The sequence below is a fragment of the Carcharodon carcharias genome, chromosome 13 (assembly GCF_017639515.1).
Source record: "Carcharodon carcharias isolate sCarCar2 chromosome 13, sCarCar2.pri, whole genome shotgun sequence".
NCBI lineage: Eukaryota > Metazoa > Chordata > Chondrichthyes > Lamniformes > Lamnidae > Carcharodon > Carcharodon carcharias.
Window position 1 is genome coordinate 129,037,308 of NC_054479.1, and position 22,627 is coordinate 129,059,934.

At 43.0% G+C, this 22,627-nt stretch overlaps 1 protein-coding gene across 1 annotated transcript in view; it reads right to left on the reverse strand.

Moving 5' to 3' along the window:
* Window positions 1-22,627, reverse strand: part of LOC121286153 (collagen alpha-1(VII) chain-like) — a 190,725-nt gene that overhangs the window by 39,418 nt on the left and 128,680 nt on the right. The window contains exons 20-21 of the mRNA XM_041203134.1: window positions 15,868-15,916; window positions 8,268-8,276 (exon numbers count right to left, since the gene is read on the reverse strand). Of these exons, the coding sequence (XP_041059068.1) occupies window positions 8,268-8,276; window positions 15,868-15,916 (58 nt within the window). The remainder of the gene's footprint in view (window positions 1-8,267; window positions 8,277-15,867; window positions 15,917-22,627) is intronic.

Below are 22,627 nucleotides of genomic sequence, written 5' to 3' on the forward strand. Positions count from 1 at the left end.
CAATTAAGTTAAATTTTTCGCTTCCCATCCAGCCTTATGGTTGGCGGGCAGGCGAAAAGGCCAAGTGGCCTTAGCACTTTTTAGGAAACCATATCCACGAGTGGGATGAGGTTTCCTAAAGCAAATAAAAATAAAGTAAAACATTTTAAATTTAATTAATGACATGTCCCTGTTCATGTGACAGTGTCACATGAGGGGACATGTTTTATTACGTTATTTATTTATTTTAAATGCTTCTGTTCTGTGCCTCAGGGAGATTCTGAAGCGTGCACTTGTGCGCATGCACGAAGATTGCACTCGTCCCGCTCACACTCCCTCCCACCCCCACCCGCCCACACAGGCAGTGCTGAGCGCTGCCACTCGTGTTTTACACCGGGCGGGCCTTAATTGGCCTGCCAGTGTGAAATTGCCTTCTGGCCTTGATCGCGGGTGGCGATCAGCTTCCCAACCGCCCCCCATCCACCCCTGCTGAGCCCGCCCAATAAGGGCAAGATTCTGCCCTATGGAATAGTGCTTCCTAGTGATTCAACTTTACATTGTGTCCAACTCTAAAGCTACATTCAATATTAAACCAATGGATATTGCAGATATAAAAAAACAATGGATAAAGTTGATCTTCTAATAAATAATGTAAGAAGTTTTTCTTTGCAACAAATAGCCTTCCCACAGAATTTCATTGTGAGAGATTGAAATGTTTCAAGGCAGTGCATTTTGCAATTTTGTTGGCAAGTTGTTAATTACAGAGAAAACCAAGACATTCACATTCTATTTAAGAGAAATTTCACCCCCAATTAAACATTTCTATTAATTATGTGGATAAATACCATGGAATCAAAAATCACATTTTCAAGTGTATGATATACATAAAAGCCATAGGAATAGGAAGAGACCATTCAGTTAGTTCGAGGCTGACTGTATCTTACCTGCATTTGCTAGTCTTGATTCCATAACACTCAATACCATTCGCTATCAAAAATTTATCAATTTCAGTTTTGAATTTCAGCTCCGTGCCTCAGGTTAGATTTCTGTGCTCTTTCGCACGCATGTGCGAAAGAGTGCAGGCCACAACTCTCCCTACCCCCACACCCCCAGCCCGCACAGGTAGCGCTGAGCGCTACGGGCTGTGCATCACACTGGGCAGGCATTAATTAGCCCGCCCACGTAAAATGGCAGCGTGGAGCCGATCACGGGCGGCAATCGACTTCATGCCCACGCCCGACCGGCCCGCCCGACAATCAGAAAATTCTCCCCATAGTGATCTTCCAGGAAGGACGATCAGCCAGTAGGGCTATGTTCTGTCAAGGCACCCAGCGTCTCTAAAAAAATCATCATAGAAAGAAAAACTCCCATAACAATGACGTTTTCTCCATACATTATACAGGTTAACACAGGTAAATGTTTGTTTCAAGACAGTGAAGTATCTTAAGGTTCAGGTAGCATTAACAAACGGATCAAATCTTTTGACATGTTACTAATCTGAAACAAACTCTGACCAATAAATTCTGTTCCCTCTGCCTTTAAGCCGCACCTTAAAACCTAGCTCGTTGACCAGTGCTTTTGGTCACCTGGCCTCTGATCTCTTTTTGTGGCTTGGTATCAAATTTTGTTTGACAATGCTGCTGTGAAGTGCCTTAACCTTTTACTATGTTAAAGGTGCTATATAAATGAAAGTTGCTCTTGTTGATGCATCGCATTTATGCGTATGACTACAACAATTATTGTTTTAAAATGAATTTTAATAAATGCATGAATTTGTCATTTATCTCCAAACTTTCTAAGCAAATGCCCATTTTATCAATTCTCCTTATTGCTTTAAGGTGCATGACTGAGCATACTATAGGTTTTAGACAGAGATCCCTAAATCCAGACAGTTATTGAATTGTCGAAACCTATCAGTAGGGCAAAGGCTGTGCAGATTGCTTTTGGAAATGCCTGACATTGACAGAGTTAAAACCTGTTCCATTCTCCTGTATGAACATGTCCTATCTTGATGAGTACTAATAAGTCAGAAAACTATTTGATAATAGGAGTGTGACAATTTAGATAGCCCTTCTTGCACAGTTGGAAATTGGGACTTTTAATCCAGTTATAATCCCCTTTAAGAAATTCTGCTTGGCTCCAACAGACATTCAGGTTTTTAAGTAAAAGAAAAGTTTCTATGCACAAGGCACAGTTCAATACAAGTACCTCTTCTCTAACTTGCATTACCTTAAAACTCCAGTTCTGAATATCTATCTGTGTATGTTCTTAATGGCTTCACAAACAGTGTATTGGGCTGATTTGCAGCATGATATATGCCAGCCAGTACTGAGAAATCACCTGGCTTCTGTGTGACCCATTTAACCATACTAATCTATAATAAATGTTTCAATCTGGCAACAAAATAGAATAAGAATCTCGCCTGCAGGGTCCCCCAGTGGCTCAGCTGGTAAGTGCACCATGCTGTGTAGAGATACCTCCAGACCAATAAAGGTCCCAAGTTTAATCCTTATTGTGTGCTCAGTTAGATCTCAGATCTCACAGTTCTTGGTAGCTATAATTGCCTAAGATATTCATGTGGGAAAGCACAAAAAAAATCAGCTAAGGGATTCCTGATCACAATCATAAAGTTTGAGTGTTGATGTCTAGTGAGGATATAATCGGGCTGAGATGTGATGCCACCACCCCACCCCCCCACCCCACCCACCCACACCCATCACCAGCCCCCACTTCCCCCCACCACCATCTCCCCTAGTTGAAAAGTCTGTTGCCATGTACAGAAACTCCATTGATGTAAAGTACTGCTGCCTGCAGAACCAGGCCTCAGCATTAATGAACAGCCTCAGATGAGGGAAGGGAAAAAAATCTGTCCTAGACCACATTGCATGAGAGAAAATAAAGAAACAAAAGTGCTGGAAGCACACATCAAGCCAGCCAGCATCTATAGAGAGAACAGACACTTTGGACATGGACTCTTCTTCAGAACTGAAACAAAAGAGGTGAAGAGGCATATTAATATGACCAGAAAATATATAAGATGGATATACAGATACATAAAAACCCAGAAAAGAATCATGGGACGAAGGATGCCATGGATCATCTCAACCGAATAATGGACGAAAGCTTTTACAATATTTAAGAAGTGTGTTGATGACTGAGAGCATGGGGGGAGGCCTGGGGAACTGTGAGAAAATGAAAGAAATGGAATACCTGGTAGTTCAGGTCAGAAATGAAACTGGTTTGAAAATGAGGATTTAGTACAGTCTAAAATTGGCTAACCATTGAAATTGCTCAGCATGATCTTTTCCACGACAACACTTTGGATAAGGTCAGTTATAACGGGGCAATATTGGAATCCTTTGAGAGCTGCAGTGAGGTCAAACAGTGTTGTGTTCTGGTCCTGACACTCTTTGGCATATTCTTCTCTTTGCTGTTGTCATATGTATTCAATTTTTCTGCAGAGGGTATTTACTTGCATACCAGAACTGATGGAAAACTATTCAGCCTTGTCTGTCCGAGATCCAAGAAAATAGTGCACCAAGTCCTCATCAGAAAGTTGCTCTACACCGATGATGCTACATTAGCATTCCATACCCAGGAACGCCTTCAGCTGTAATTGGACAGACTCTCTCACACCTGTAAAAAGAGTTTGGTTTGACTATCAGCATCAGAAAGACAGATATCATGGTCCAGGATTTTGTCATACTGCCATCTATCAGCATTGATGATGTGACGCTGATAACTTTTCAGCCCGCTGTCTTCATCTGCAGAAAATGCGACAGAAACTACCGTGCCAGAGTAGGGCTTCTGTGCCACATCAGGTGATGATTAACACAGAGTTGACCATGAAGGTGTAAACTATTGTCTCACGAGATGGAAGATTGCCAAGACTGAAATTTACTTAAGTCAGTGTTTAGACCAGAAGGTTGCAAGGTGCTTAAAAAAAAAGCGATGTTGGGAGAAATAGGTCCACCTCATACTGGTTTCTAGTGGCATATGAGTATTTGAGGGATGAATTTCGGGCTGCAGCAATCTGTGCCCAATCTCTCCCGGCAAGAAGTACACCATCTGGGTAAAGCATGTGCAGTGCACGCTCCCTTTTCCCAGGTCTACAGCAGTCTAATCAGAGGTTCTTAAAGGACCACCAGAGGTTGCTGACAGAAAGATATGGTAAGTTTTTATTTGGAGCCAGGAAGAGTAGGATGTATAGCACAGCAAATTTGGGTCTCAGGAGAAGCAAGAGAGACATGTTCACATGAACATAGTCATAATAATAAGATGGAGGAAGAAAGATTATGATGCAGAGACATTGAGCGAGGTAATGGTGTAACTTGAAACTGCAGTAAAGCTCTCAAAAGAATGTTTCCCAACTATCACTAAGTGCTTTCTACTATTTATTTTTCCTAGTTTACATAAATTATTGTTTAATTCATTCTGAAAAAGATTTCACCACAGCTGTGGATTTCTAAATAATATACATGGGCCTGACATTTTCCTTTGTCGGGCGCAAGCAATTGGCGGGCCAGGAAGCAGACGTGAAATGCACTTCCGCCTGCAATCGGCCCCCAACCAATTAAAGGCCAGCCAGTGTGAAACACACCTGGATAATGGCTCAGCACTGCCATTGGGGGTGGGAAGGTGGTAGTTTCCGATGTCACCACAGGTGCTGGCGAGAGCTTCCACTGAGCTCCCTGAAGGCAGACAGTTACCTCAGGGAGTTGCAGACGTCTAAATAAGAAAATAAAGCACAAAAATGCTGCAAAAATGTCCATGCAGCACAATCAAGCACCTGAAAGTCGACCTCAGAAAAAAAATCCCCAGATATTTCTTTTTGTTTAAAATCCTGAGATTTCATCCTGCCCTTGGATGGAGTTTCATCAAAAATTTAAAGCCTGCCTGGCCGATCGGCCCGTCCGCCAACCATAAGGTTGGACGGGCCATGAAAAATTGCTGACAATTGGGGCATTTTAGGCTTAATTTCACGCTTAATTGTCGGGCGCTTTTCCAGCTTTTGCGTGCACCCACTGAGCGAAACATCACATGAGTGCACAACGACGTCAGGACGCTTGGCCGATGTCATCTGATTTCACACCTGTTTGGGTTGGGAATGCCGCCTGCGGGATGTAAAATTCTGGCCTATGGAATTTTACAACACATAAACAGGCAAATCTCTTTTAAAATTCATTTAGGGGATGTGGGTATCACTGGGAAGACTAGCATTTATTGTCCATTCTTAAATGTCCCTTCAGAAGTTGGCGGTGAGCCATATTATTTAACCACTGTAGGTGCACACACAATACTGTTAGGAAGGGAGATCCAGAATTTTACCCAGCGATGATGAAGGAACAGTAGTTTATTTCACAATAATTTATTGTGACTTGGTGGGAATTAGGAGGGTTGTGGGAGATAGGCAGCTTTATCAATCTTCTTGAGTGTTGTTGGAATTGCAACAAATGGAGAGTATTCTATCATACTCTGACATGCTTTGTTGATGTTGGAATGGCTTAGGAAAGTCAGGAGGTGAGTTACTCAGCACAGAATACCCTGACTTTGACCTGTTCTTATAGTCTCAGCATTTATGTGGCTGTTTCAATTAAGTTTCTGGTCAACAGTGACCCTCAGGTTACAGCAATGGTAATGCCATTGATTGTCAAGGGGAGGTGGTTAGATTCTCTCTTGTTGGAGATGGTCACTTTTGGCACTTGTATGGTATGAATGTTACTTTCCACTTATCAGCCCAAGCCTGAATGTTGTCCAGGTCTTGCTGCATGTAGAAGTGGACTGCTTCATTATCTGGATTTGTGAATGTAATTGAACACTGTTCCATCATATGTGAAGGTCCCCACTTCTGACCTTATGATGGATCATAGCTCATTGATGAAGCATGGTTGGGCCTAGGACACTGCCCTAAGGAACTCATACTGCAATAGCCTCGCCCTGAAAAAAACACAACCATCTTCTTTAGTACTAGGTATGACTCCAGTTAATGCTCAGCCCATCTAATCTATGTCAGCATTTATGCTCTACATAAGGTTTGGCCTATCCTACTTTAACTAATTCTATCAATATATCCTTCTATTTTTCTTCCTCAAATAGTTATTTAGGTTCCTTGTAAATGCATCAATGCTATTTCCCTCAATAACTCTATGTGGTAGCAAGTTCTATATGCTGACCACTCTTAGTAAAGGAGTTTCTCTTGAATTACCAATTGGATTTATTGGTGACCATCATATATTTGTGATCCTAGTTTTGTTCATAAATGGAAACATCTTCTCTACATCTACCCTGGATTTGTCAACTTAAGGAGAGATGTTAAACCAAGGCCCTGTCTGCCCTTTTGGGTGAATGTAAAAGATTCTGTAGCACTATTTTGAAGAAGAGCAGTAGAGTTATCCCCAGTGTCCTGGCTAATATTTAGCCCTCAATCAACTTACAAAAACTGATTATCATATTGCAGTTTGTGGGAGCTTGCTGTGTACAACTCGACTGCCTCATTTCATACATTACCACAGTGATTACACTTCAAAAGTACTTAATTGACTGTAAATGTTTTGAAACTTACGATGGTTGTGAAAGGTGAAAAATGCAAATCTTTCCTTTTTCTTTCCAGTTTCCCTAGTCTCTCCAGCTAACTGATGTCTTTCATATCTAGGTTAGTTCTAGTAAATCTCTTCTGCACCCTCTTCAGAGCCTTGACATTCTTATGTTTAAGAATATATCCTACATTTCCAGTAGTTATTTTGTGTCTTGTTCAGTCCTCAGGAGCAGCTGTACTGAGATATATGTATGAGGTAGGCTTCAGGATTGATTGCTTATTACTGGGGATGCTGCTATGGCTAAGACTAGGAAAACTCTGCCAACCTTCCCAGTTCTCAATGAATCCAATGTATTGCAGTACCACCAAGCTTATAATAGTCTGTCAACACTCACTTTCTACTTGCACATAAGTAATTACCACTTGGGTGAAGTACTGGAGGACTGTACGCCATGGAATTGTATTTCAGATCGTCATCATCAAGTGAAAAGGAAAGGAAAACTGAAGACTTTAACTCACTCTGCTGCTTTTCCCATAGCATGTAATTAAAGATTAAAATAATACACACATTTTGAAGCTTAGCCAAATGTTTTACTTCAATGTAGAGCATTTTGTTGTCACAATTTCTTGTGCTATCTGCATGTTTGGCTTGTTAGCACATACTGTAATCTGGGCGTAAACAAGATAATGTGGCAGCTGTGGCATCGATTACCAGAGCCTCTTAGTGCTAGAGCTCTGGGAGAGTGCTGAAGTGAAATACAATTTGGTTAACTCAGAACCATCAACAAGGTACTTGATTAAAGCTGTAGAGATATAAATTAAATTTTATCTTAGTAATTAAGGACTGGCTAACAAAATCACACACTCCAAAATTTCAAATTTCAAACTCACTTTCTTGTGTTTTGTTAGTGTATCATCAACTGTGAAAGAAACAGATACAGTATTCTTCCATGTTTATGTTTGTAAAGAAAGTTTGGGCCCCATAGCAACCAAACATGACACCAGAATATTGGAAACAAGATAGAAAATAAATAATACTTCTCACCACAAAGGTAGTACTCTGCGGAAATAAAATGTCCTCACTAAAGTCAGAGTGACATCTAAAAGTCTTGAATTATAAGAAAATAGGAGCAGCCAAGTGATATATGGGTGACAGGCAGTGAAGGAATAAAATAAAATTGAGCATGCAGGTAAGTTTAAAATAATATCTACAAGTTTCCAGTTAGCAGTTCAAAAGCTCACAAATGCAATTTTTAAGAATAAAGATAGATTGTCATAGGTTTGAATTAATTGTCAGAACTGGAAATGGAAGGTAAGTGGCTCTAAGCAAAAGAAAGGAAACAATCTCTTTCTGTTGTTTAGTGTTATTAAGAGGTCACTCACTTTCAAGTTTTGACAAAAGGCCTATTTCAAAATTCCAGCATTTGCAGTTCTTTTTCTTTTTATGAATTGTACGCAGATTATTTCTTCAATTAAATGGAAAGCCTGAGGGAGGGACAGGGGCAGTGAACAACACAGTGAGTTCCTTATCTAAACTGAGCTCTCTTGTGAAAGCTTCTTCCTCATAGCTACTTTAGGGGCAGCTTTTGGAACAGCTGGGAAAAGGCACAAATTCCAGAAGGATGGAGAGGGGAAAACCTCAGGTAAATGCAAATAACATCTTAATTTACATTCAAACATTAATATGTACGCATTAAAAAAATTGCTTTAAAATTTCTCACCATTCTGTTGACCGATGTCTATTCAGACTCACCTGCACAAGCTGTTAAAATAAATAACAGGATTGATTAACTTGAGATTTCAGCTGCTCTATAACAAATTTCACAATTGTCACAACGATGCACATTGAAAGGTTGTCTTCTGACATGGAAGCTATCCTTAGATCAACTGGAATTGAATTGGGTAGTTATGTTTAGTTGGAAATGCAATACAAGGTACTGCATTTTATCTGCTCTTTTACTCTGATATAACATTTAGAAGTGTTCAATATTTTGCAAGCTTTTATGTACTATTAATACAGCATTATATTGAAACATTTTTCAAACAAGCAAATAGGAAGGCATCATACACAAGCTTTTCCAAGGCGGAGTTCTGGGCCTCTTTTAACACTGCTGTGGTAATCTGAGGTGAAATACATCTTTTAGAGATTGTGAGCAGATTGACCATGTGACTGTATTACCCAATGGCTGTGTAGTGCAGGCTACAATGTTAATCAGTAGCTTAAAATAGGCTCTGGTTGGAGAAGCACACATTGTGTTAGTCCTCTGTTACTTGTGTTACTAAACAGCATGTGCTTCATCTTATATTGGTCTCTGCGCCTGCAGTATAGCATTTGCCAATTCACTCACCAATAGATAGCCATGCAACTGTGTTCGCGAGCAAAATGACCCGATGGAAGGAACATAACAACTGCTGTAAAACCGTTCACATCTGTAAGTTAGCTAGCCAAAAGCAAGCCTGGAAAACCTAACTTTTTAATTGCTCCCTTTTATTGGAAATACCGAGCTTTTGCTCATCCCTCATGAGACTTGAGACAAAGCTGTAAAATTGTTGGGTGCGGGAAGAATGTAACCCATTGCATTTCAAATAAATGTAATCATATTTGGAGAGACTACTCTGTAAAATAATATGTAAACCACTGATATTTTTCCTTTTTAGTATACTCTACAATGTGATACATGTGCAGCAATGTTCATGTGTTAGTTGTTCAGTTTTTCTCCTTTCCCGTCACTTTTGTTCTCTGGAATTTTCCTCTGAAACACTTGCAAAATTGCTACATTTCTGTCAATCCTCATGTACTTCCTCAGGACCTATGTTTTTAGCCATGCTTTCAGTCACTTCCTCAACACACTTCCATCTAATTTTTGTTTGTCACCTTCATTAACCTCTCCCCCACTTTGCTTTTAAGGGAGGTGGGATATTTTGTCATGTTAAATGTAGTTTATTAGTGCAGATTGTTATTGTTGAAGATTCTGAGTCTGACTGGGGTAATGCTGATAGGTTATGCCAGCCCTCCAGTACTTTAGCTAAATGTCCAATTTTCACATGGAAGTCTAGGAAGAAAGGTGTATATTTTTAACTACTGGGTGGAATGTGACAGCCTGCCTCCTAATATTGCCAACAGTAACAATTCTGTTTAAGTAACTACTGAGATGTCAAAGTAAATTCAGTGACTTAATAGAGCTGAGACTTCAAAGGAAATATGTATTAAAGTCACATACAATGACATAATGGCCTATTTTCAAGAAGAATTGAGCCAACAAACCAACAGCTTAGTGAAGTCATGAGCTTGAATCAATGCCACTTGAAAAGATTGAATAAAATAATGATTACAGAAGACTTTAATCCATCCCTTTCTGAATCAGTGCGTGTTTTATGTAGATGTGACAACAGAGATTAGGTATAAAGAAGATATGACAGCCAAGCTAAGTGTGCACCCAGAATCAGGTGATTCTGAGACATCAGGGAAAGTCTGGAAACACTGGTAAACACAGAAGATGATGCATCAGGCCAGCTCCCCAACTAAGTACATGGTCACCCCAAGGTCTTGCAACCTCACATCCAAGTTAAGGCTGTTCCTTGCATAAACAATGGCAGTTTCCTTAACAAAATTAATCTTGAATTGACCAATTAATGTTTATTTCTCTATCTCCCCATATTTGCTGGCCTCTAGAGGTTGCATTTAGGTTAAGGAACAGATAGAGTAACTCGTCGTCCTATAATGTTGAGGGCTGGGTTCCATTAACATCTGAGGTGTGTTGCGGATTCCAAACAGTGTCGTGATATAGCTTGCTAAATCTGGGCCAGTGCAATATCAGATCAACTTGTTGGCCTACCCAGCCTCCTGAATAATTTCAATGCTTACCATTTTGGGCCTCTGTTTTATGCTAGGTCTTATTGAACAGAGTCCCAGGGAAAAATGACAGAGGAACAGAAAGGGAGTAAGTCCAATACCACATTATAACTCCACCACAACCTCATTTCCAACAGAGGAAATTAAAATATCTGGCAGGCTATTAAACCATAGCAAGCATCGCATTCGAGCCTAATATTATTGTTATCCAATGCCACATCCACCATTTGGAGTCACTGGATCATAACTGGGAGCAGGAAATCAGACTAAGTTCTTCCTTCTCCTTTACCCAGGGAATCTGAAGTCAATTTTAAAACTTATTAGTGTTTGGGATCAGCTAATTTAGCATAGACCAAGGGTGAAACCTGAACCTTTTTCTGGTCTATATGGCTCAGTACCACGCTGAAAGGTGGATTTTTGCACTGAGCCATCAAGGAAGACTTTAAAGGTTGAGCATAATCTACGTGATGAGAGCTCCTGTTTTGCAGAAGATGTGTTAATTAAAATAATTCTTCAGCACTAACTACACACTGAGCTTTACAATTAACAGTACCCGCAGCCAAGATATTATTTCATCTGATAAATTATAAGCCTGTGTGTGTCAAAGGTCAACAGAAACTTTGTGATTAATTTAAGCATTCGACTCCTGCCTCGTGCTTAAACTAATGCTGGCATTTATTTACCAGTAAAGCGGCTCTTCTCTTTATTACTCTCTAATCAAATAACATTTTCAGTCAGCAATATAGTATCAACCAGCCTTGTGCTCGGAATAAAATTAGTTCAATTTCTTACCATGTTAAATACATTACACAACTCTCAGATAGGATTTGCGTTCATTAAGTCTTAACTCATTAGTGCTAAAAGCTTCATGCCTCGCTATTCAAAGGAAATGCTTCTGTATTAACTTATGTTGGTATGATTTTTCATCTCTATTGATGACTTGTATATCTAGTCTCTGTGAGCACTGACAAAGTGAACCAGCAATGCACAAGCTCACCATGCAGTCTTCTATTTTCTCTCTCTCCATTTTTTTTACCCCTTTTTCTCCTGAAGGTGCCCAATCATGGTACCATGGACATAGATTTGTTCCAGGCTTAGTTAGACATCAGCTTAAATACTGTGGCTGGTTCTGAGCCGGAAGGGCGTCAAGGCCTTAGAGAGGATGCAGAGGAGATTTGTCAGTACGGTACTATTGATGAGAGACTTCAGCTATATGAAGGAATTACAGAAGCTGAGATTGTTCTTCTTCAAGCAAAGAATAGTAAGGGAGATTTAATAGAGTGATTCAAAATTATGAGGGGTTTTGCTAGAGCAGTTAGGGAGAAACTATTTCCACTGACAAGAGGGTCGGTAACCAGAGGACTCGGATTTGAGGTAATTGATAAAAAAAAAGCCAGGGAGAGGAGATGAAGGCCCAGATTTTTGCTCCCGGGTCGGGTGCACAGAGATGGGAGAATTCCCAGCTCTGTGAACCCAACCTTTAAAAACAGCTGCCTGCAGCTCTGATTTTCATTCTGGGGGATGGGCTGGATTAGAAGTTGGGCTCGCCAACCCCAGAGCGAGTGCGGAGACTGTCAGGTGTGGAGGCGGGCTGGGTGGAAGGCCTGCCTCTGTGCTCTGGCACTTTGTTGAATATATGAAAAAAAGACTAAAACAAAAAACAGCCCTCCAGCCCTCACCTCACCTTATCCCCCCATTCACTCATCAAGCCCCATCCATGCCAACCTATGCCGCCTCATGCCCCCATCCACCCCCCCCATGGCCCCTCATTCCTCTGATGCCAACCCATGTCCCTCTATCCACCGTCATGGCCTCTGATACCCCATGCCAATCTATGCCCCTCTACACACAACCATGTTTGCTTTTAACAATCAGTTGTGAAACATGCCAGCTTGCAATCATGCCAACATATCCGGATGATCCAGCATTGGGGGATGATTCCAGTGAGCAGGGCTTATAATGAGATGCTAAAGTATTGAAATTAGGTTCCCAACCTGCAGCGGCGGGAAACATGGGCCACCATTGATGGGTGGAGCAGACGATTGCAAACTGATTTCACGACGGCGTAAAACCAATTTTTGGCCTTCTCACCATATTGTCTGCTCACGCTCACCATGATGCCTGCCGCCAACAGGACTGGATGATTCCGCCCACAGTCCCATGAACAGCTTCATCACAGTGCTGCAACGTCACGGGGAAGGCAAGGCATGCCTCCTTTTTGCGATGCTGGCTGCTATAAACTAAGTTTAAAAGTCCAGTGTGAAGTTAGTGAATGGGTGAATGGATGGAAGTTAGTGAATGGGTGAATGAATAAATTTAAGTGAAGTGGTGAATGGATGAATGAGTGAATGGGCAGGGTGGTAGGAGGCATGGGTGGTTTTTTTATTCATTCAGGGGATGTGGGCATCACTGGCTAGGACAGCATTTATTGCCCATCCCTAATTGTCCTTGAGAAGGTGGTGGTGAGCTGCCTTCTTGAACCGCTGCAGTCCATGTGATGCATCCACAATGCTGTCAGAGAGGGAGTTTTGACTCAGCGGCATTGAAGGAACGGCGATATATTTCCAGGTTAAGATGGTGAATGGCCTGGAGGGGAACTTGCAGGTAGTAGTGCTCCCATGTATCTGCTGCCCTTGTCCTTCTAGATGGTAGCGTTGGAGATTTGGAAGGTGCTGTCTAAGGAAGCTTGATAAGTTCCTACAGTGCACCTTATAGATGGTACACACTGCCTGCTACTCTGCGTCATTGCTGGAAGGAATGAATGTTTGCGGATAGGGTGCCAGTCAAGTAGGCTGCTTTGTCCTGGATGATGTCAAGCTTCTTGAGTATTTTTGGAGTTGGACTCATCCAGGCAAGTGGTGAGCATTCCATCACACTCCTGACTTGTGCCTTGTAGATGGTGGGCAGGCTTTGGGGAGTTAGGAGGTGAGTTACTTGCTGCAGGATTCCTAGCCTTGGACCTGCTGATGTAGCTTTGGTATTTATATGGCTAGTCCAGTTCAGTTTCTGGTCAATGGTAACACCAGGATGTTGATAGTGGGGAAATTCAGTGATGGTTATGCCATTGAATATCAAGGGTTGGTAGTTAGATTCTCACTTGTTGGAGATGGCATTTGTGTAGCATGATTGTTACTTGCCACTTGTCAGCCCAAGCCTTGATATTGCCCAGGTCTTGCTGCAGTTGGACATGGACTGCTTCACTGTGTGAGGAGTCGGAATGGTGCTGAAAATTGTGCAATCATCAGTGAACATTTCTACTTCTGACCTTATGGTGAAATGAAGGTCATTGATGAAGCAGCAGAAGAAGGTTGGGCCTAGGACACCATCCTGAAGAATTCCTGCAATGATGTCCTGAAACTGAGATGATTGACTTCCAACAACCACAATCTTCTTCCTTTGTGTTAGGTATGACTCCAACTAGCGAAGAGATTTCCCCCTGATTCTCATTGACTCTGGCTTTGGTAGGTCTCCTTGATGCCTCATTCGGTCAAATGTGGCCTTAATGTCAAGGGCAGTCACTTTCACCTCACCTCTGGAGTTCAGCTCTTTTGCTTATGTTTGAACCAAGGCTGTAATGAGGTCAGGAGCTGAGTGGCCCTGGCGGAACCCAAACCGAGCGTCAGTGAGCAGGTTATTGTTAAGCAAGTGCAGCTTGATAGTATTGTTTACTGATGATTGAGAGTAGAATGATGGGGTGGTAATTAGCCGGGTTGGATTTGTCCTGCTTTTTGTGTACAAGTCATACCCGGGCAATTTTCCACATTATTGGGTAGATGCCAGTGTTGTGGGTTGGGTGAGGAAAATTGGTAAGTGGGTAGGGTGGCAGGTGTGTGGGGCAGCAGGTAGATTGGGTGGCAGGTGGATAGAGTGTTAGTTGGGTAATGTGGTAGGTGGGTAGCGTGGCAGGTGGGTGAGGTGGGTAGGATGGCAGGTGGGTATGGTGGGAGGTGGATAAGGTGGTATCTGTGAAGGTGAGGTGGCTAGGTGGATGAGTGCTAGCTTGGGTCCAGGGGAAGCTGGGTCAGGTCGGGATGGTTACTCAGATTGGTAACTAGTCAGTTCAGATCATGGGGGTAGTTGTGTGGTGGTGGGTAATCAGATATGGTCGGGGGGTGTAGTCGGGAGTTGGGGGTTAGTCGGTGGGGGGGTGGGGGTGGGGGCGGGGGGTGTCAGGTGTGTAGTTTGAGGTCGAGGCTGTATTCAGGAGGTCAATGAGGAGTCGGAGGTGGGGATGGTCAGTGTGAGTGATCGGGGCGGGGGGGTCAGTTATGTTGTTACCCAGGAGTTAGACTAGGAATTTTCTGTCTAACATTTCCAGGGTAACTATTCAGTTAAGTCTCACTAATCTGTCCTGTTAGACTATTAGAGTCAGAGACTGTCACAGAGGGTCCTGGGGAGCAGGGGAATTGCCCATCAGAAGTTCAAACATCCCAGGTAAATCCCTAGGAGGTCAGCGCATTGGGATTTCTGCAGGGTCCTGACACGCATCTTGGGTTATGCGTCTGGTTTACGATGATCCAGAGACTGGAAGATATGAGCCATGGAATTCCACAGTAGGGATAGTTGGAATGCGACAATGGGAAGCTCATGACCCATCAGTCTACCTGTTCTCTGATATAGTCAGGCTGAAGAACAGAGATCTGGAGAGACCAGATGATAGTCAGCTGTCTCTGAGGAGGAGGGGCATGCACTGTCACATCATTCCCCTGCAGCCTTCACCAGCACAGATACTGTTATGCCAGTGAGCGTCCATTTGCACTTACATCTGGGGACTTAACTGGGTGATTGCAGCATAGAAGAGCCTGAGCAGCTGCCAGAGGCTGTGACAGCCAAGGGCACTGGCAATTGAAGGACCATTGGATCCAGGGCCATGCTGAATCCTAGAATGGTGACCAGCCTCTGGAGATGTTGGCAACAGGGCAAATACTGCAATTGCAGTGTGAGGTAAGGGAACATCTAATGGAGCTGCCAGCGGCCATGCAAACCCATGTGCAAATGATGGAGGAGTCCATTGGACTACAGCTTTAAATATAGTGAATCATAGAATTCCCAAGTTCAGTTTGAAAGGTGGTTGGGGGAAAAAAAGTCACATTATGAAGCATCCATGACCTTTAAGTGATTATTAAAGTCTGAATCTTTTACATGTGCAGTCTTTTAATAAGGTTCCATTACCTCTCATTATACGTCAATGCAAATAGATCCAATTTTCATTTTATATGTTAGTTTGAGGGCTCGTGCTTCTGTAATATTCAATTATGCACAAATTCCATCTGCTGTAAGGAACAAACATAATGCCTGGGGAATTACAGCCTACTGGGTCCTGTTAGTAATAAGAATTTTTAGAGCTGTAATGATAGTTTTAACTATCATGTTAATAAATTGTATTTGCACACATAGATGTAAATACATACGCATTGGTATATTGTGAACCCATGTGAGAATTGTTTTCTATTAAAATCTCAAATTATTTTCAAGAGCACAGTAACATTAATTCACTTACCACATTTGTCACTCATTTCTTTCCTCACAACTTCTTTCACTTCTTCTTCCTACATACAAAGGATAAGCATATAAAGACTTGCATTCATATAGCACCTTTCATGATCTAAGGATGCCCCAAGGTATAATTCCAAAGGCAGTCCTTCAATCCCTGCCCCAAGTGGCTGTTCTTTACATGTGAGCCCAGACGGTGAGAGCTGTCAGCCTATTTGATTCCTGGGTAGGGAGCCACCATAGCTAATATTCACACTCATGTACTTTCAAATTGGCCTGTGTGGACAAAAGGGAGGTCTGCAGGTTGCATGAACAGACTGACCATGGCACCATGGTACAGGAAGCCATTCAACCAGGGGAGTAAAAAGGAATGTAGTGGTAGTCGGGGACAATATAGTGAGGGGATTGACACTGTTCTCTGCAGCAAAGAGTGGAAGGTGGTGTTGTAGTGGTATTGTCACTGGACTGGTAATCCAGAGACCCAGGGTAATGCTCTGGGGTCCCAGGTTTGAATCCCACCACGACAGATGGTGGAATTTGAACCCAATAAAAATTTGGAATTAAATGTCTAATGTTGACCATGAAACCATTGTTGATTGTCGTAAAAACCCATCTGGTTCACTAATGCGCTTTAGGGAAGGCAATCTGCCATCCTCACCTGGTCCGGCCTACATGCGACTCTAGATCTGCAGTAATGTGATTGACTCTTAAATGCCCTCTGAAATTGCCTAGTAAGCCTCTAGTTGTAACAAACCACTAAAAAGTCAATAAAAAGGAATGAACCTGGACAGACCACCCGGCACCAACCTGGGCACCGGAAATGACAATGGCAAACCCAGCCCTGTCGACCCTGCAAAGTCCTCCTGACTAACATCTGGGGGCTTGTGCATCACAGAATAGTCAAGCAACAGCCTGACATAGTCACTCTCATGGAATCATACCTTACAGATAATGTCCCAGACTCCACCATCAATGTCCCCGGGTATGTCCTGTCTCACCAGCAGGACAGACCTAGCAAAGGTGATGGCACAGTGGTATACAGTTGAGAGGGAGTTGCCCTGGGAGTCCTCAACATCAACTCCGGCCCCCATGAAGTCTCATGGCATCAGGTCAAACATGGGCAAGGAAACCTCCTGCTGATTACTACATATCACCGCCCCCTCAGCTGATGAATCACTACTTCTCCATGTTGAACACAAATTGGAGGAAGCATTGAGGGTGGCAAGGGTGCATAATGTATTCTGGGTGGGGGACTACATTGTCTACGACCAAGAGTGGCTTGATAACACCACCACAGACTGAGCTGGCTGAGTCCTAAAGGACATAGCTGCTAGATTGGGTCTGCAGCAGGTGGTGACGGAACCAACAAGAGGGAAAAACATGCCTGACCTAATCCTCATCAACTGTCTGCCACAGATGCATCTGTCCATGACAGTATTGGTAGGAGTGACCACCGCACTGACCTTGTGGGTATACTCCACTGTGTTGTGTGGCACTACCACTGTGCTAAATGGGATAGATTTCAAACAGATCCAGCAACTCAACATTGGGCATCATGAGGCGCTATGGGCCATCAGCAGCAGCAGAATTGTACTCAGCCACAATCTGTAACCCCATGGCCCGACATTTCCCCCACTCTCATTACTACCAAGCCAGGGGATCAGCCCTAGTTCAACGAAGAGGGCATGGCATGCCAGGAGCAGCACCAGAAATATCTAAAAATGAGGTGTCAACCTGGTGAAGTTACAACACAGGACTACTTGCGTGCCAAACAGCATAAGCAGCAAGTGATAGACAGAGCTAATCGACAAATCAGATCTAAGCTTGCTACATCCAGTTGTGAATGGTGGTGGGCAATTAAGCAACTCACTGGAGGAGAAGGCTCTACAAATATCCCCATCCTTAATGATGTACGAGTTCAGCACATCAGTGCAAAAGATAAGTCTGAAGCATTCGCAACAATCTTCAGTCAGAAGTCCCAGCTCAGTCTCCTCCGGTGGTCCCCAGCATGCCAGTCTTCAGACAATTCAATTCACTCCACGTGGTATCAAGAAACAGCTGAAGGCACTGGATACTACAAAGGCTATGCGCCCTGACAATATTCCGGCAATAATACTGAAGAAGCATGCTCCAGAACTTGCCGCGCCCCTAGCCAAGCAGTTTCAGTACAACATTGGCATCTACCCAGCATTGTGGAAAGTTGCCAAGGTATGCCTTGTACACACAAAGCAGGACAAATCCAGCCGGCCAATTACTGTCTACTCAGTCTACTCTCAATCATCAGTAAAGTGATGGAAGAGCTCATCACCAGTGCTATCAAGTGGCACTTGCTTACAAATAACCTGCTCACTGAAGCTCAGTTTGAGTTCTGCCAGGGTCACTCAGCTCCTGACCACATTACAGCCTTGGTTCAAACATGAACAAAAGAGCTGAACTCCAGAAGTGAGGTGAGAGTGACTGCCCTTGACATCAAGGCAGCATTTGACCAAGTGTGGCATCAAGAAGCCCTGGCAAAACTGGAGTCAATGGGAATCAGGGGGAAAACTCTCCACTGGTTGGAGTCATATCGAGCACAAAGGAAGATGGTTGTGGCTGTTGGACGTTAATCATGTCAGTTCCAGGACATCACTGCAGGAGTTCCTTAGGGTAGTGTCCTAGGCTCAACCATCTTCAGCTGCTCCATCAATGACCTTCCTTCCATTATAAGGACAGAAGTGGGGGTGTTCGCTGACGATTGCACATGTTCAGCACTACTTACGACCCCTCAGATACTGAAGCAGTCCATGTCCAAATGCAGCAAGACCTGGACAATATCCAGGCTTGGGCTGACATGTGGCATGTAACATTCACGCCACCCAAGTGCCAGGCAATGACCATCTCCAACAAGCGAGAATCTAACCATCATTCCTTACTATTCAATGGCATTACCATCACTGAATCCCCCACTATCAACATCTTGTTCATTACCATTGACTCGAAACTGAATTGGACTAGCTTTATAAATACTGTGGCTACAACAGCAGGTCAGAGGCTAGCAATCCTGAGGCGAGTAATTCAACTGTCCACAATCTACAAACCACAGTCAAGAGTGTGATGGAATACTTTCCACTTGCCTGGATGAGTGTAGCTCCTGCAACACTCAGGAAGCTTGGCACCATCCAGGACAAAGAAGCCCATTTGATTAGCACCCCTTCCACAAACATTCACTCCCTTCACCACCGATGAACAGTGGCAGCAGCAGTGTGCACCATCTACAAGATGCACTGCAGAAACTCACCAAGGCTCCTTAGGCAGCACCTTCCAAACCCACAACCCCTACCATCTAGAAGGACAAGGACAGCAGATACATGGGAACACTACCACCTGGAAGTTCCCCTCCAAGCCACTCATCATCCTGATTTGGAAATATATCGCCGTTCCTTCACTGTTGCTGGGTCAAAATTCAGGAACTCCCTCCTTAACAGCATTGTGGGTGTACCTATACCACAGGCATGCGGTGGTTTAAGAAGGCAGCTCACCACCACCTACTCAAGAGTAATTAAGGAATGGCAATAAATGCTGGCCTAGTCAGCGATGTCTACATCCCATAAATGAATAAAAATAAGAGTTCATACAGCTACGTTGCCTGTCTGGTGACAGGGTTTGGGATGTTTGCTTGGGGCTGGAGAGGAATTTGCAGTTGGAGGGGAAGGATGCAATTGTCATGGTACATGTTGGTACCAATGACATAGGCAGGACAAAGAAAGAGGTTCTGCATAATTAGTATGAAGAGCTTGGCGCCAAATTAAAAAGCTGAACCTCAAAGGTAATAATCTCTGGATAATAATCTCTGGATTATTACCTGAGCCCGTGCAAATTGGCATAGGGCAAATAAGATTAGGGAAATGAATGCGTGGCTCAAAGACTGGTGGGGGAGAAATGGATTCCGGTTCATGGGGCACTAACACCAGTACTGGGGAAACTAGGGGCTGTATCTTTGGGACGGTCTACACCTGAACCATGCTGGGACCAGTTTTCTAGTGAGCCGCATAACTAGGGAAGTGGAGAGGGCTTTAAACTAAACAAGGGGGTTGAGCGATCAAGCTTTGGGGTAGAGTCAAAGTGGGAGCGCAAAATAATAATATGGGAAATGAAGGTCAGAGAATGGCTGTAAGGGACAGAGAGAAAAAACCAACAATCAGAGCTAGATGTGACAAAGAGAAGAAAAAGACAAACCTAAAGGCTCTGTATCTGAATGCGTGTAGCATTCATAACAAAGTAAATGAATTGCTGGCACACATTGAAGTAAATAAATAGCCATTATGGAGACATGGCTATAGGATGACAAAGATTGGGTCCTGAATATTGAGGGGTATATGACATTCAAGAAGAATAGGAAGCTAGATAAAAGTGGAGGGGTAGCACTGTTAATCAAGGATGGCATTGGTGCAATAGTTAGAAATGACCTTGGTTCAGGAGATCAGGATGTAGAATCAGTTTGGATAGAGGTGAAGAATAGCAGGGGAAAGAAGTCACTAGTGGGAGTGGTCTACAGGCCCCCTAACAATAATCACAATATAGGACAAAGCATACAAGAAGAAATATTCGGTCCTTGTGATAAAGGGACAGCAATAATCATGGGTGATTTTAATCTACATATGAACTGGAAAAATCAAATTGGCATTAGTAGCCTGGATGAGGAGTTCATAGAATGCTTTCAAGATAGTCTTTTAGAGCAGCATGTTCTGGAACCAATCAGAGAGCAGGTTATATTAGACTTGATATTGTGTAATCTGACAGGATTAATTAATGACCTCTAGGTTGCAGTGACCACAATATGATTGAATTTTACATCCAGTTTGAAAGGGAGAAGAGTGGGTCTAAGACTAGTACTTTAAACTTAAACAAGGACAATTATGTGGGCATGAAAGCTGGGCTAACTGAAGCGAATTGGGATACTAGGCTAAAGGATAGATCAATGGAGAAGCAGTGACAGACATTTAAGGTGATATTTCAGAATACTCAGAATAAGTATATTCCTACCATAAAGAAAAATTCTGAGTGGAGGGCCCACCATTTGTGGTTAACTGAAGCGATTAAGGAAAGCTTAAGGAAACTTAAGGTAAAAAGCATATGGGCAGAATTTTTAGCTCGGCGTGCAGGTGCATGCCCAACCCGATTGGATGCGTAATCGCACGAGATGATGTCAGGTGAGGGTCTTGATGTAATCCTGCGCTCACACAAGATTTCAGTAGGCAGCCGTGCGCAAAAGTCGGAAGTGCACCCGCTGACAATTAAGAGGCCAATTAACGTAATTAAAGGTGCAATTGTCTCCGATTTTTCGTGGCCTGTCCAACCTTACGGTTGGTGGATGGGCGAATCGGCCAGCGGACTTTGCAGTTTTCATGAAACTCCATACAAGGGCGGGATGAGGTTTCTGTTATTAAAGAAAAATAAAAATCTATGAACAGCATTTTTATCATGTATATGTTCGGGTGACTGATTGTGATGCTTACACATTTTTTTCTGATTTTAAAAGCTTTATTTAATGCTTTTCAGGTCTTCAGGTCCCTGAGGCAGCTCTCTACCTTCAGGAAACTTTCTGTCAACACTTGCCTGCACTTGCACTGACGTTAGTGCCCACCCTTTTCCCACCCCCACCCCGGCAGCGCTGAGCTTCTCGGCGCATGTTTCACGCTGGTTGTCTGTTCGTTGACCAGCCAGCGTGAAATTGCGGTTCGGGGCCGATCGCAAACGGCGATCCGTTCCCCAGCAGATCCCAAGCCTGCCGATTGTGATCGCCTGCCAACTTAAAAATTCTGCCCATATAACTGCACAAAGATAAGTGGCAGGTCAGATGATTGGTCTTAATATAAAGAATGGCAGAGAATCGCTAAAAAGTTAATTGGGGGAAAGAAATTACAGTATGAGAGGAAGCTAGCTGGAAATGTAAAAATGGATAGCAAGAGTTTCTACAAGCATTTCAAAAGGAAGAGTAAATAAAGTGAGTGTTGGTCCTCTAGATATTGAGAATGGGGAGTTAATAGTGGAGAATAAAGAAATGGTGGATGAAATGAATAAATATTTTGCTTCTATCATCACTCTAGAAGATATAAAAAACATTCCAGAAATAGCCATAAATCAGGAGGTGGAAGGGGGAGAGGAACTTGGTGAAATTACAATCACTAGGGAAGCAGTACTGAGCAAACTGATGGAGCTGCGGGCTGACAAGTCTCTGGGCTCTGATGGGCTTCATCCTAGAGTCTTAAAAGAGGTGGCTAATGAGATCGTAGGTGCGTTGGTGTTAATTTTCCAAAATTGCTAGACTCTGGAAAGGCTCCATCAGACTGAAATTAGCAAAAATAACCCCTCTATTCAAGAAGGGAGGAGGGGAGGAAGGCAGAAAACAGGAAACTATAGGCCAGTTAGCTTGACGTCTAATGTGGGGACGGGGTTAGAATCAATTATTAAGGAGGTAATAGTTGGGCACTTAGAAAAACTCAAGGTAATTGGGAAGAGTCAGGATGGTTTTGTGATAAGGAAATCATGTTTAACCAATTTATTGGAATTCTTTGAAGGAGTAACATGTGCCATGGATAAAGGGGAGCCTGTAGACATACTGCACTTGAATTTCCAGAAGTCGTTTGATAAAGTGCCACATCAAAGTTATTGTGGAAGATTAAAGTTCATGGTATAGGGGTAACATATTAGCATGGATAGAAGATCGGCTGGCTTGCAGGAAACAGAGAGTATGCAAAAATGGGTCTTTTTCTAAAAGGCAGGATGTG